This window comes from Kogia breviceps, chromosome 3 (genome assembly GCF_026419965.1).
Source record: "Kogia breviceps isolate mKogBre1 chromosome 3, mKogBre1 haplotype 1, whole genome shotgun sequence".
Lineage (NCBI taxonomy): Eukaryota > Metazoa > Chordata > Mammalia > Artiodactyla > Physeteridae > Kogia > Kogia breviceps.
Window position 1 is genome coordinate 118,566,135 of NC_081312.1, and position 15,059 is coordinate 118,581,193.

At 35.5% G+C, this 15,059-nt stretch overlaps 1 protein-coding gene across 3 annotated transcripts in view; it reads right to left on the minus strand.

The window, feature by feature from the left end:
• MCTP2 (multiple C2 and transmembrane domain containing 2) overlaps window positions 1-15,059 on the minus strand; it is a 251,723-nt gene that overhangs the window by 86,892 nt on the left and 149,772 nt on the right. For all 3 annotated transcript variants that reach the window (XM_059056947.2, XM_067029545.1, XM_067029546.1), the window contains 2 exons: window positions 4,094-4,195; window positions 1,844-1,918 (listed from right to left, as the gene is read on the minus strand). In XM_059056947.2, coding sequence (XP_058912930.1) covers window positions 1,844-1,918; window positions 4,094-4,195 — 177 coding nt within the window. The remainder of the gene's footprint in view (window positions 1-1,843; window positions 1,919-4,093; window positions 4,196-15,059) is intronic.

The following is a 15,059-nucleotide window of genomic DNA, read 5'->3' on the forward strand; positions in this document are numbered from 1 at the left end:
AAAAAAAAAAAAAAAAAAAACAGCAGTTAGGCATGTGAAATGTGTGTGGGTGTTTGAGACAGATAGAAATGGAATGAGGGTCTATGTTGTTTAGTTTGGAAGGAAATGGGTATATTTACAGTAGAAATGTACATGTATTCTAGTTCATCTAGTCCAGAAGAAAAAGTCTATTCTATAGGAAAGTAAAGTTCTGAAAAGGAAATCCAGCTCTCCTACCTCTTTGCTGTGTGACCTTGGGCCAGTTTCTTAACCTCTCTCTCATTCAATGGGGTTGATAGGAGTGCTAACCTTGTAGGTTGTGGAGAGAATTAAAGGGCTTAGAAGAGAGCCTGGCACATACTAAGTGATTTTAGGTATTTGTGTCATGAGCACAAGTTTCAACTTTATAAAAATCTGGGGACACTTAGTGGTGAGAGGAACTTGGGGAGAAACCTAACATACCCCAGGGTCTCAGCCCCCAAACCTCCAGTGCTCTCAGAGCCCAAAGCCACCCAATGCGGAGGTCCTGTTTGGCAAAGGAAATGTCTTTTCTCCCAGTTGTAGGTAGATTCATTTCAATTTGTTTGCAAAGCAGCTATGCCACCTACCTCAACTCAGGTTTTAACTTTCAAGTAAACAGAGCAAAAGGCAATAATAACAACAATAATAAAGCCATTTACTCAGATTACACAAAATAAATATTACACTCAATGTTACGGCAGACCAAAACAAAACATTTGGATGCTCCCTTTGGAAGAGGTTTAAGGCCTTTCCCTAGTGTGTCCAGAAGTTCATGGGAAACCAAAGGATGATAAGATGCCTTTATATTTAACTTGCTTTATGTAATCCACAGCTGCTCACCCCACAGGAAGTGGTGGAAGTAATAAACACTTTGAAAAGGGGACACTGTTCTTTGCTACACAACTGAAGAGGGACAGTAAGTACAGAGAGAAATCCTGAACTGTATCTGAATAGGACAGGGAGGGGCTCTGAAAAAGAACTGTAAAGGTCATGTTAAAAAAAAAAAAATGTGAAACTTCCTCTACTTGGCCCTGATCTTCACTTTTTGTTGAACTGATGAGAGAGGAATTAAGGGCAACAGACAGAGGGAGTGAGAGTTAATTCAACAGGAGGTAAAATGCCAACACAATCCAAATTTAGGCCAAAACAGTGGTAGGAATGGCTATCGGTGAACCTGAGGCTGGACATCTCGAAAGATCAACTGGGTTAATTCCATGATGGACTCCACTGGCAGAACGCCTCCCTGAAATGTTGAAAGATGGAGACTAAAATGACTGAGATAGCTAGTGGGAAGCAGCCGCATGGCACAGGGAGATCAGCTCGGTGGTTTGTGACCACCTAGAGGGGTGGGATAGGGAGGGTGGGAGGAAGGGAGATGCAAGAGGGAAGAGATATGGGAACATAGGTATATGTATAAATGATTCACTTTGTTATAAAGCAGAAACTAACCACATTGTAAAGCAATTATACTCCAATAAAGATGTTAAAAAAAAAAAGAGGGTAGGAGGGGCAAGTAAATTCAAGCAAAGGTTTATGGCTTGACGCTCAGAATTTTTGCTTACAAAATGGTTCAGGGGATGAATGGAGGGCTGACACCCTCTGCAGCATCCAATAGATATGTTCTGAGTCTTTCCCTTCTTACTGAGCCCAACTGAAGTCCTTGTCTAGGGTGAGAAGGAGAGACAGAGGAAGGAGTGGAGAGATGGGGAGACAAGCAGGGAGAGGCAGGAGGGAGAGAGGAAAACAGAGAAGGAGGGCGAGATGCAACCAAGTCATGACCAGTAAGTACTCCGGGTGCTGGGTGCTGACTGTACCAACAAGCCAGTTTACTGCACTGACCTACCTTTTTGGACAGCTTGCGGCTATCTTCAACAAAGCGCTTTTCTCTGGGAGTAAAGGTCCGAATACTTGCTTTGATCTAGAAAGACACCAGTGTTAAAAGGGGCAGCATTGAGATGGACTTCACTCTCTTCTTTTTCTAATGACTGAGAAGTTCTGGAAACCAATACCTTCTGACCCTAAGGGCGCGGGGTTAGGGGTTTGGGGGATGGACAGAGACATGGTGGGTACCCGGGGCTCTGCATGGGTCTCCGGAGTCTCATTTCATGAGCATCACTAGGGTAGGTCAGACTGCAGATTCCAGAGTGTAGTTTCCACGTTGCCAATCAAAGAGATATTTTAAACCACTGCAGAGATTGGGCTCATGAAGTCCTCAAACCAAAGTCTCTAAAAAAGTAAAACTTCCTTTCACATCAAAGTTTTGAACTACTCTTTGCCAGTAATACCTAGCATGTGAAAATCAGTTTCCGGCTTATAAAAACATCTTTTACATAGAGAATCTCATTTCCTCTCAATGATCCAGAAAAATAAGTAAATGAGTCATTTTAGCCCAGCTTTTAGGGAATAAACTGAGGGTCAGAGAGATTTCATGGTTTATCCAAATCACTAAACTGAGGAAAACTTCAAAGAACAAAATTCAAGTCCTTCTCCTCTACATCAGATGGACAACTAGAACATTACTTAACAGTTCTTAATTTAAGGCTGTTTTTCCCCCCTAAAACTCAAGTTTTACCTGTGTGCATAGTCTATATACAAGTACTTGCCAGAAGAAAAGAGGAGATGAGGGGTGATCTGTGTGCAATACACACATATGATCTCCTTGAAGGGAAATGTTAAGGGTAAGAAATGGGGAAAAAGAGGAAGTAACAACAGACCCCATATTGAAGGCTGTGCCCAGAGTTCTAACATTTCCAGGAATAAAATATAAAACTTCCCTGCCATTGATTTTATGAATAATCTCTTAAAGATAGTAAACAATCAGCAATGTAGCATCGGGATAATTCAGGAGTCAGAAAGATCTGGATCTGGATCCCGACTCACTCATTTATCAGCAAATCAGCTCCCCTGTTTAATTCCATTTGTTTAATTCCATTTGCTCATCATAAGATGGCATTCATGATAGTTAGGGACCAGGCTTACTGTGGGGGTGAAATGAAATAATATCAGAGCCTGGCACATCGTAGATGGCCAATAAATGGCAGCCATTCTTGTAATTATTGCAAAAGCGCCATTATACTACATTCATTTACCCCACTAACTGGATTAACCTGTGCTCTCCCTTCCCTTTCTAGAACCTACTACTGATACCATGACAAGGAATGCTCACAGCTAAGTAAGCCATGTCTGCGCACGCCTAGGGATTTCTGCTCCTGGCAGTTGAATAGTATGCCCATCTAGAACCAACTGTGCTAATTCGCAAACCTATTTATGCCCATTTTACCCGTTACTATAATTCTATATTTAATTAATTATATAAATTATTGAAATACAGATCAAAAGACTTGAAATCGATGTTGCTCTAGAAAGCCTTGAGAAAGGTCAGTTACTAAAAAGATACTGCTATTGAGGTGATGATTTTATGGAAAAATAATCTGGAGGAATTCCACATTCATATTGTTCTGTGAGTGTTTTTAAAGAATATCTCTACTTTCAAGAAACTGAAATTAGAAATCATAGATGTTATGGGTGTATTTATGCAAGGAATATGCTGTAGAACTAAAATTAATATGTCCATGCTATTTAAAAAAAGGTTTTAGGCCCACACCTAAAAATTGGCAAGTGAATGTATATTTATGTATTTTATTTACATTAAACTAAAATTTAAGATACATTTAAAAAAATCCTCTTTTAACTGTAGTTTTCAATTGAGTAACTACCTGTCTTGATAGTGTTGGATAGCAGGACATCTACTATAATAATTAAATAATATGTCAGAGGCTTGAAGATATCTCTGTCCAACAGCCAACTGTTGCCTTGGAAGAAGATTAAAGGTAATAAAGCTAAGAACCTAATTTTCCTCTTATTTTTTTTTTCCCTTGACATTTATTGAGAATTACACACCATCAATTCTACTGACCCAACAGGATTAATACCAGACTGTCCAGCACTGATTTTTCTTGGCTCAGTTTTAAAACACTATTTTCTTTGTAGCTGCAAAAATTCTGAAACATTTTACATTGATTTGAATCTCTCCAGGCTGGTCACCTTTTACTTTCCATAGAGAGAAGCTGGGAGATATGTCCATTAGACCTACCGGATTATATATGAGGTCCATCTCCAAGTAAATAACTCCTTTAAAAGCTTGTTCTAAATCTTTATTCTTCAACACATAACAGTTTGTCTGTCCGTCTCGAATCTGTCATAAACAATAGATAAAATACAGACTTTCTATGGGATTTAAACTGAACAAGCTGACAAAATTGAAAATGCAGAACGCATACACAGATGAAGCCAATATTAAGCAAATATTAAAACTATGTAAATATTAAATCATAAATCAACTTTTAATTCTAGAGTGCTGCTATAACTGATAAGAAGATAAAGTAACAATCATCAGGCTGAAACTGATATACGAGAGGAAAATTAGTAGTACAAATGATTACTAAGCCTACGAGGACTTTCATTCAAAAATTCCAGAGGTTAAACATTTTTATTTGTTAAAAAATGCTGAATATTCTACAACATTTCTGGCAAGTACTACTCAACATTGCCAAGGTCATGGGAAAAAGGAAAAACTTGGGAACTGCCACAGTCAGAAGACTAAGATTAGATGATAAAATGCAATGTGGTACCCTGGGTTGGATCCTGGAACAGAAAAAGGACATTAGTGGAAAAACTAGTAAAATCCAAATAAAGACCAGAGTTTAGTTAATAGTAATGTACAATGTCAGTTTTTTTTTTTAGTTTTGATAAATGCATCATGGCAATGTAAGACGTTAACATTTTAGGAAACTAGGTGAGGATAGATGGGAACTCTGTATCACTTTGCAACTTTTCTGTAAACCTAGAATTATTCCCAAATAAAAAGATTATAAAATAAGATGTTTTATTTATTTATAATATAGTATTTTATTTTATAAAATTATAAATTTTATACACTATTTTATTAAAAATATTGCCTTGTAAAATATTATTTTATAAAATATTTTAGAAAAATATTTTATACAAATACGATGAAATATTTTAAAGAAATAAAGGAACCAGTTTTCTAAAAATGACCAGTGTTTCACAGCCAAGGTGCAATGCAAATTAAATAAATCAGCATAGCTAAAGTTGAGGTCAAAATCCAAAAACATTTCAAAAGAACAATGTGCTGATAAACAATGTGCTGATAAAATAAACAAGTTCTGATAGCATCTCTCAGCCAAGCATGTCACATCAATGCCACATACCAATCCACCTGTGGACCCCAGCGTGTGAGGCATCTAAGAAAAAATCCCCTGTATCATTTTGGAAATGAAGTGGCTCCCATTATGGCATTTTCTTTTCAGATTTGAGAGCAGCAATGCTTATATTACACAGAGTGGTAGTATATGCATTTTTAAATTTCTGGTTTATTCAAAGCATATCTGTTAACTCCAACAGGGCAGAGCAAAACTTGAGCTGACCAAAAGCTCCATTTGGGATTGTAATGATCAAACATCTGAAATAACATAGGAAATTTGAGGGCATGAAATCTGAGCCATATTTTAAATGACTATTGCTGTCACGACAAGCATCTAGCACAAGTGTTCTTATAAACAGTGGTGGAAATGAGTTGAATAAGTCACTGGGGGAAACAAAGCCATTCCACTTTACAAGGGAGAGGTCACCTTCCTTCCCAAAGTCACCCCACCTCTCTCAAATTGAATAGGTTTTAAACAGAAAGATGGTTTTCCTGGCCAGTGGCTAAGAGGAAGGGGGTACCCCATAAAGACCTGGCTTCCTTCCTAAACGGTATCCAAACAGGATTCTGAGCTTCCTCTTTTATCCACTGTCTCACTTAATAAATTGTGGGTGTTAAAGTTGAAAGAAATAAATACAAAAACAGCATGACAATTTGCCAAGCTGACTTTGGTCCAGTTTAGTTTTGCCTCAACCCATAATCATTGTACTGTTATCTTAAAATTTCCATGATTTCTTAAGGGTTAGGAAGGGCAACAGAAGAACAAGAGGTATCAGTATAAAAAGAAATATTTTATAGTTGAAGAAGTTTTTTTGTTTTTTTGGGTAAATGATTGTTTCCTCTTTCTCAATGTCCTAGAATTGTGTCAGCAAAGCACAGAATCCACCTAGGACATTAAAGCAGTTTTTAAAGCTAGAGATATAATTAAGGCTACTCATGTTTGGTACTTTCATATATTATTTTAAAATATATAAATTGTAAGTTTAAAAATTTGTAAAAAGATTGAAAAATTATAGGAAATGAAAAAGTCCCTTTGAATGTCCATAAATACCACAATTCTTTCCCTAAGAAGGAAATTAGATAGGAATTTGGCATGTACCCTTTCTAAATTTTAATTGAGAATTTATATTCATAAATATATCCTTGAAGAAAGTATTTTACATTTTTTGTATTTCAAACTGTATATATTTTGCAATTTCATTCTGTATGTATCAATAGGATTTGGTAATGTGTCTGTATTAGTATATAGATCAGCCTCATTTCTTTAAACTGCTATTTAAAATTCAAAATCTGAATAAACCACAATTTATGAATCCTCCTATTTATGAATATTTGGTTGATTCCACTTTTTCAGTCTGTCCTCTATAAGGAATATCTTTTGGGAAAAGATAAACTGAGAGATAGAGGAAATACACTACTTTGTATTGGGGATATGCTTGGCTTAAGAACAGATCAATGCATTTGAATATTTAGCATTATAATTAAACACTGAAATAGTAACCAAAGAAACTATTTGTTAAATATTTTCATTTTCCATGGTGTTTATATAACTGAACTTCCAACACATGAATACAGGATAAAAAGCTTGGTAACACCCCAACTTGCCAAACTCCTACATGACAGCATTTATATAATAAATGAAAGCTAAACATATATTTTTCCAGTCAAGAACTATATTTATTATTTATACTTAACTCTGAAAATTATTTCTAGCATTGTATAATGTTAAAACCTCTATGAAATAAGACAACTAAAGCACAGCTAAAAGAAAACTTAGAGCAAAGAATCTATATATACTTTTGTCTTTAGGTATGAGATAGTCACTTCAATTAAGACTTAAGTTTATTTCTGAGATCTCTATCACCCAAGGCAAATTGTGACAAAAGGAAATCTCAAAGTTCAACTGGAGAGTCTTCCTGGGCTGACATCGGGGAGGATTTCATTTCACTCAAATAGAAGGATGAAATAATAGATAATGCCCTTAACTTTAGTGTTACAAGAAAACTCTTCAAATTGACTTATCACACAGCTTTACATACTTGCCTTTCCATATGTGAGGAGCACAGATATCAGGCAATAATTTGGAGAAGGCATCTCTGCAGGACAGTTATAAAGATTTAGCCTAATTAGGAATTAAACTTCCATAATTAGGGAAATGGGCATTTCCATGTCCCTTTACATTATTTTCAGAAACAAAATGATATATCAGAAAGCTAACCACGCTAACCGTGAATTCTTGGTTACATTAGACAGTGAACGAAAGAGCACAGGAAGTCTGTTTCTGAGTAATGATTCAGGATTTCAGAGCCAGAGGACAAGTTACAGAGAAGGTAGTCTGGTTTAGATTTTAATCTGACCTGAAATTATCTTTAACCTATGCAATTTTTCTCTATCTAAAAGAATTTTAAATCTGCTTACACAAGCTTTAAACATGGTAAATATGAAGAACTTTTAAAAAGTTTGGTGATAAAACTAATTTTTGAGTCAAAGAGATACTACATTCATTATATTAGAAAACAAAACTTTTTAAATTGGCATAATAACAAAGGTTAGTATGTGGGACAGAGAAAAAATATTTTTCTCAGATGGAACTCTTTTTTAAAGAATTCTCATTATTTAAAAAAAAACAAGAAAAAAAAGAGAATTCTCATTATTATGCTTTACTGTAAAGTTTTGATGTGATAAGATATCAACTGATTCAACAGCAAAGTTAGTCAGAATCAATATGAAGGAATAAAACCATCAGTTGCTTTAAGGAGAAAAGATACACATTTAACATCAAAATCCGAACTGAAGAGTCATGTTGGTCCTCCCCAGCCCCCAATTCGACCTTCATGTGAATAAATGGAGAACATTTGGGTGTAAACAAGTGTTATTCTATCAGAAGCTTTTCATTGCATGCAAAAGGGAAAATAATGTGACATAACAATACAGCAGGTGATCCTCACTAACGCACATGCAAGGTGACTCCAACAAAATGTGATGTGAACAGACACATGTTCACATGTGATATGTGGCTAGGAAAGAAAAACAGTAAACATCCTTTACTTGGGAGTGATTCTATTCACATCCCCACTTGCAAACACACCTGTTTCCCACCCCAGGAGTTACAAACAGCACGAGACATTGAAAAGCCCACAAGGTCACTGTTTGCCCTGACACAGTCAACCACCAGCCAGTAGAGGCTGCCCTGAACTCATCACCCCAGCCCTCCACAGACAACTCACCTTTCTCTGTGCAAGACAATCCAACCCACCCATTGCCTGAATCCAAAACCCAGCACTGAATTTTGGTAAAGGCAGAAAACCCTGAAGCTGTCTTTACAAAGTAATATTTACTAATTGTAAGAATGGTGTACAATTTACAAAAATAGCTTTTAAAAAGGAAAGAAAATGTAATTTTTACAATATTCCATTTTTTAACAAACAGATCTCTAATTTTTAACGTACTTTTATAAATATTTATCTTATGAAAATAGGATCATAGTGTATTAGATGAAGTTTGGGACTCCTTAGAGGCAGATGAAGTGAGTTTAAATTCTGGCTCTGCCTCAGAGTGGCTGGGTAACTTTGGGTAAGTTACATAACTCCGCTCTTCTTCAGTTTCCTAATCTGTAAAGTGTGAATAAAAAAAAAAAAAAAAGGATACATATCTCAGCAGTTGTTGTGAAATAATCTGCAAAAAGCAGTTAAGAACAGTGACAAGTACACAGAAATTGCTTATTAAATAACATGATTTTTTCTGTCTTACTTTCATTTATGTACTTTTTAATCACTCGTGTTTTTGGGTTTTTTGTTTTTGTTTTTGTTTTTTTTGCGATACGCGGGCCTCTCACTGTTGTGGCCTCTCCCGTTGCGGAGCACAGGCTCCGGATGCGCAGGCTCAGCGGCCATGGCTCACGGGCCCAGCCGCTCTGCGGCATGTGGGATCTTCCCGGACCGGGGCACGAACCCGTGTCCCCTGCATCGGCAGGCGGATTCTCAACCACTGCGCCACCAGGGAAGCCCAATCACTCGTGTTTTAAACTTTAAAAATGTATGGGAAACATTCTCCAATGTAAAAATCGATTCTTCTCCATAATTTAGAATGGTTCTTCATCTTATGAATATTCTATAAATAGCTTAACCGATCTTCCATTGTAACTAAGATTGTTTCCAATTTTTAACAACTGTAAACACTGTGATCGTTTTACACATAGATATCTTTGTGCTTCCATGATGTATTCCTAAAAATAAAGTTTTAGAGGTGGAATTATTGAGTCATATGGTACACCTATTTTTATGGTTTCGGCAAGTACTGCCAATTTGCTCTCCTAAAACATTGTATTAATTTATACTCCCAGCCTCAGTGAATGAGCCTGTCCGTTTCCTTCCAATATTGCCAACCATAGGCATTTTTATTTAATGTACAGCAATTTCATAGGAATAAAATGGCCTCAGGTTGTTTAAATATGTGTTTTAATAACTAATGAAACTGAACATTTTCTGTCGTATGTTTATTAACAGTGGGCCATGGTAGGACTGTGAAACCAGACAGACTTCACTTTAATTCCCATTTCTGGCGTTTAGCATCTGTGTGACCATGGGTAATTACTGTATCTCTCCAAGCCCCAGTTGCCTCTCTAAAATTGATATCTAGAATATAAACGCTCAAAGATTATGTGTCTATTAAATTTTAATCCAAGGTGCCTTCTAGGAGGCTGGTAGCAGGTCATGCTCCCTCCAACAGCATTTGAGAGAGTTCTTTGACTACCCTTAATCATCACTGCTCACGAAAAATCTTGACTATATTTCTTAATCTGACTGCTTAAAGTAATTTGGTAATTTAAGCTACTAAAACAAGGGTGATGAAGATGAGAGCTTACACTTTAAGTGCTTACTGTGTGCTCTGTACTCTTTTTACATTTACCATAAATCCTCACCACAGACCTCCAACACAGGTACTGTGATAATTTTCATTTCATAGAGGAGGAAACAGAAACAGAAATATCAAGTAAGGTATCAAAAGTCACATAACCAGTTAATGGAGAAGACTAGGAGCCAACCCTGGTGATCTGGCTCCCTCTGCTGCACTTTAAAAAAAAAATAAATTTATTTATTTGGCTGCATTGGGTCTTCATTGCAGCTCGCGGGCTTTCTCTAGTTGCGGCGAGTGGGGGCTACTCTTCCATGTGGTGTCCGGGCTCTAGGCACACAGAATGTAGCACACAGGCTCAGTAGTTGTGGCGCACGGGCTTAGTTGCTCTGCGGCATGTGGGATCTACCTGGACCAGAGCTTGAACCCGTGTCCCCTGCATTGGCAGGCGGATTCTTACGCATTGCACCACCAGGGAAGCCCCCTCTTCTGCACTTTTAACAACCACGATGGTGTTTGAATAAAGCATGAGCCATTCATGTGCTTATTAGCTATACAGATCTCTGCCTCCTTGATTTAAATTTTTTGTTAGGTTGAATTGTCTTTTCCTTATTGATCAAAAAAACCCACTTTTATATTAGTGCTGTCATCTATTTGTTTTATGCTGCAAGTATTTTTTACCAACCTATCCTTTGTCTTTTAATCTTCTATGGCAATTTTTGTTTTCACCATGACATCTTAAATCTTTCTTCCTTTATCATTCCTGTTTTTCAGTTTGTTTATGTAGCACTTTCCATTATTTTAATAGTTTTATTTATGGAACTATAAATAAATAATTATTTATTTATTTTGTTTCAAACATTTGACATTTAATTCACCTTGAAATAGTTACTGTGTTTGGTGTAACATGCCGACGCATTTTTCCCTGATGGATAAGCAACCAACTTACCTCAGAATCACTTATATAGTGATCACTTAGTTTATCCTCTCAATCACTTCATGTTTCAAGTTTACCATATATTAAATTTCTCAGTTAGTCTTTTTATCATGTCCTTCAGTACAGTTAAGAAATTCCTCACATAGTTAAGCATTATAGCGTTTTTTTGTTTCCTATTATACTCTGATTTTTTTTTTTAGGTTTCTCAGGTTTTTTTTTTAGGTTTTTTTTTTAGGTTTTTAAGATTTCTATTGGGTATGGGCACTGGTTTTCATTTTCTTAATTTTGATATTGTTTATACAAAACTGACCTTTTTTTATTCCAATACACTGTCTATTAATTTTCTTTATATTTACAGATATTATCAGATAGCTAGTACTTGCAAATAATGTGTTTCCTTCAATCAAATATCATTTATTTCTCTTACATTTTTGCATTGGCTGGATCTGACCTAAAAGGTTTAATTTTAATAATTAATTCATAAGTATATAAGCTCATTAAATTCTTGCAACAATCCTAGCATTAGAAACTACTGTTATCTTCATTTTAAAAATGAGGAACTAGAGTGGCTTCCCTGGTGGTCCAGTGATTAAGACTCCAGGCTTCCATTGCAGAGGGCGTGGGTTCCACCCCTGGTTGGGGAAGTTCCACATGCCACGAAGTGTGGCCAAAAAAAAAGAAAAAAAAAATGAGGAACTAGAATAACTATCTCTAGTGTTTCAGCAATAAGTCTGATGTTTGTGATACTTCTGATAGATATCATTTGTCATGTTAAGGCACTGCTCATCATTTACTAATTTATTAGACTATTTTTTCATAATCAAGAATGGATGTTAAATTTTATCAAGTACACCTTCTACATCTATTGAGATTGTCAAGGTGTTATTTTTTTTTCTTAACTCAATAATGTAAATTACACAATTAGATTTCTTAATGTGTTCAATCTTACTGATGTTCCATGAAAGGTATATAATTTGCTTTTTTTAAAAAATCTGTGTTGTTTCTAATATCAGAATTATTTTAGTCTCAGGGAATGAATTCACACATTTTCCATTTTCTTTTATGTTCTTAATAAACTTCAACAACGTTTAAGAATTGCCTGTGCAGTTAAGGTTTCAAAACTCATGTTCATTAAATGATTGAAATGTGTTATTTTCTTATTTGGGGGAGGGGAGTATCCAGGGAGAAAAGGGTGGAGTTATTTGATAACTATTTCTGATATTTTCATCATTAATGATTTTCACTAAACAGTGCATTTAATACCTGATATTCAAGTTCCTCTAATTATAAAGATAATTTCCTTGATATTTTTATACATTAATTTCTTCAAATTAATGGGGGACTGTATTATATTTTTAGCTAACTTGGGGAGATTTTTATACCTTTACAATACTTAAGTCTTCCCAAGGTATGTCTCTATATTTATTCACGTTTCCTCTGATACTCAGTAAAATTTAGTTATGTTCTTCATAGCAATCCCTATATTTCTTGTTGTTCACTCATTCTTCATAGCACATGTTTTCCCTTTCTTTCATTAGTCTTGTAAATGGCTTGCCTGTATCACTGGTTTTGGGGGGAACTAATACTTGGATTTATCAAATATACTGTTTAAGTACTTTCTATGTAATTGCTCTTTTATTAATCTTCATAAATTTATAATTTTCTCAGTTTTCTTTATTTTATTAGTTCATTTTGTTGAGATGTTTAATTGATTTTCAACCTTGTTGCTCAATTATAAAACCATTCACATAACTTCCCTGGTGGTCCAGTGATTAAGACACTGTGCTTCTACTGCAGGGGGCACAAGTTTGATCCCTGGTCAGGAAACTAAGATCCTACATGCCCTGTGGTGCAGCCAAAAAAAATTTCCTCTGAATAATAATTTTGGCCCTTCCCCATATTATATATCATATTTGTTAGTTTCTAAGAAGTTTATAGTTGCAGTTTTGGGATCTCCATTAGCTACCTGAGATTTTTTTTCTACCAAGGGTTTTGATACTTGTTTCATTTTTGTTATTTATTTCTCTTTGCTGTGATCACAGTACAGTTTCTGCCTTTTTGAAATCTATTGAAGCGTTTTGGACCCACAACATAATCAACTATTAAACAAGTGAAGTGGGTATGTGAACAGAATATTTTATGTATTTATGTGTGTGTCTACACATACACATGTTGGACAAAGCTTACGGCTGATTCTCTAGTCTAAGAACCACCACTTTAGTTTGTTTAAAATTCACCTGAGAACTTGCTAAAAAAATAAAAACAAAAACAAGAGTTTCCAGGGTTTCATCACCAGAAATTTGGTAGCTGTGGAATCATGTGCAAGGACTTTTGCTATTAGCATACACTTCATGGAACTTGGAATTTCAAAGACTTGACACTTTAAAACATCACTTCAAAGCTTTGTTTTTTGTTTCTGATTTTTAAAAGCTAGATAGAAAATATATATTATTTTTCCGTGATTCCACTTCTGTAATTTTTCTGGTGTTTCAAATATTATATATATGTGTATGTGTATATACATATGCACACACACATTTCCATGGGAAGTCATTCACGTAAAAGTTCCTGTCTTTATAACTTTATTGATAATTAAATTATTTTGTAACTCATAAAATAACCTCCTCTGTATGTTTCTCACTTACCTTTTGCTTACATTTATGTGTTACACTTTTGTTCATCCGTTTTAGTATTGCCACGTTTGAGGTGTCTCATCTAGAAGAAGCACTTAGATTTTACTCTTTCACTCATTATGAGAGGTTTTTCCATTTAATAGAAAAGTTTAACCCATTCAACGTTTACCATCATGCAGGATATGCTCAGATTTATACTTGCTATCTTCCTGTTATAGGACAGTAGAGGAATCCTACTAGTCATTCTTCTTTCTCCCTTGGCCTGTCCTAACCAAATATCACCCACCTTCTACACCAGCTATGGTTCATGATAATTCCAGCATATTTATGGCACCCTTTGCTGGTTTCCAGGGCCAACAGAAAAATGTGCCTTATCTTCCTTCACTTCAATGAACATGTCGGACCAGGATTAGATGAGGAAGAGAGTTGAATGTTTGTGTCCAAAAATCCCCATTTTGCCCTGTTAAATTTTGTATTTGGTTACACATCCATAAACATTTATGTAAAGTAAAATAAATATTATATATTTCAATGGTCAAAATTTCATCATTAACTTAAAAAAATATGATTAAAAATGTCCAGTACAATGTGCAAAATCCATCACAGGTGAGAGTTGGGCAAATACTTAATTGCAAATGCAAATGAAAACGTGCATGGACATTTATTTGGTACAGCAATTATAGACAATTTATCCCATAAAGCTAATTAAGTGAGGCTGTTATTGGCGCACCTTGTTACTGTGCACTGGCTTCACAGAGAATGCTAAGGGCTGCATGAAGGCCTGTGCTTCTGATAAAATTCACAGGTGCATGTTGGCATGGCTTACACAAGAGGACTCAAATTTGTTTCAAAATGTAGGACCTCATCAAATTGAGATGACTTCTCCATAGATAGTAGGAAATAACAACAAACAGATGCTTTTCCTATTTTACAGAAAGCTGATTTTCAAAGTCTTCCAAAATTGACCCATTAGATAATTAATTCTAGGAGGGTAAACACATGTTTAAATAAGAAGGATGAGAAGAACTCAGCCAGATTTTCACGACAAAATCAAGATCACTTAATTGAGAATAGCAATGAAAAATAAATCTACTGAATTGGATAATTATTAGGAGACAATGTCTATGTTGGGAATGTTTTAAAACTAACACATTCCTACTGTTTTCCAATGTATATTCACTATATTATTGATTAGAAGATTTTTGGAAGAATGTGGAAATGTACAAATACTAAAAGTTTTCAGGACTTCCCTGGTGGTACAGTGGGTTAAGACTCCACACTTCCACTGCAGGGGGCACAGGTTAGATCCCTGGTGGGGGAAGTTCCGTGAGGTGCGGCCAAAAAAAAACTTTTTTTTTTTTCAGATTATAATCCAATCCAACTGCAATTTTTTACTGCTTTTAATCATGAG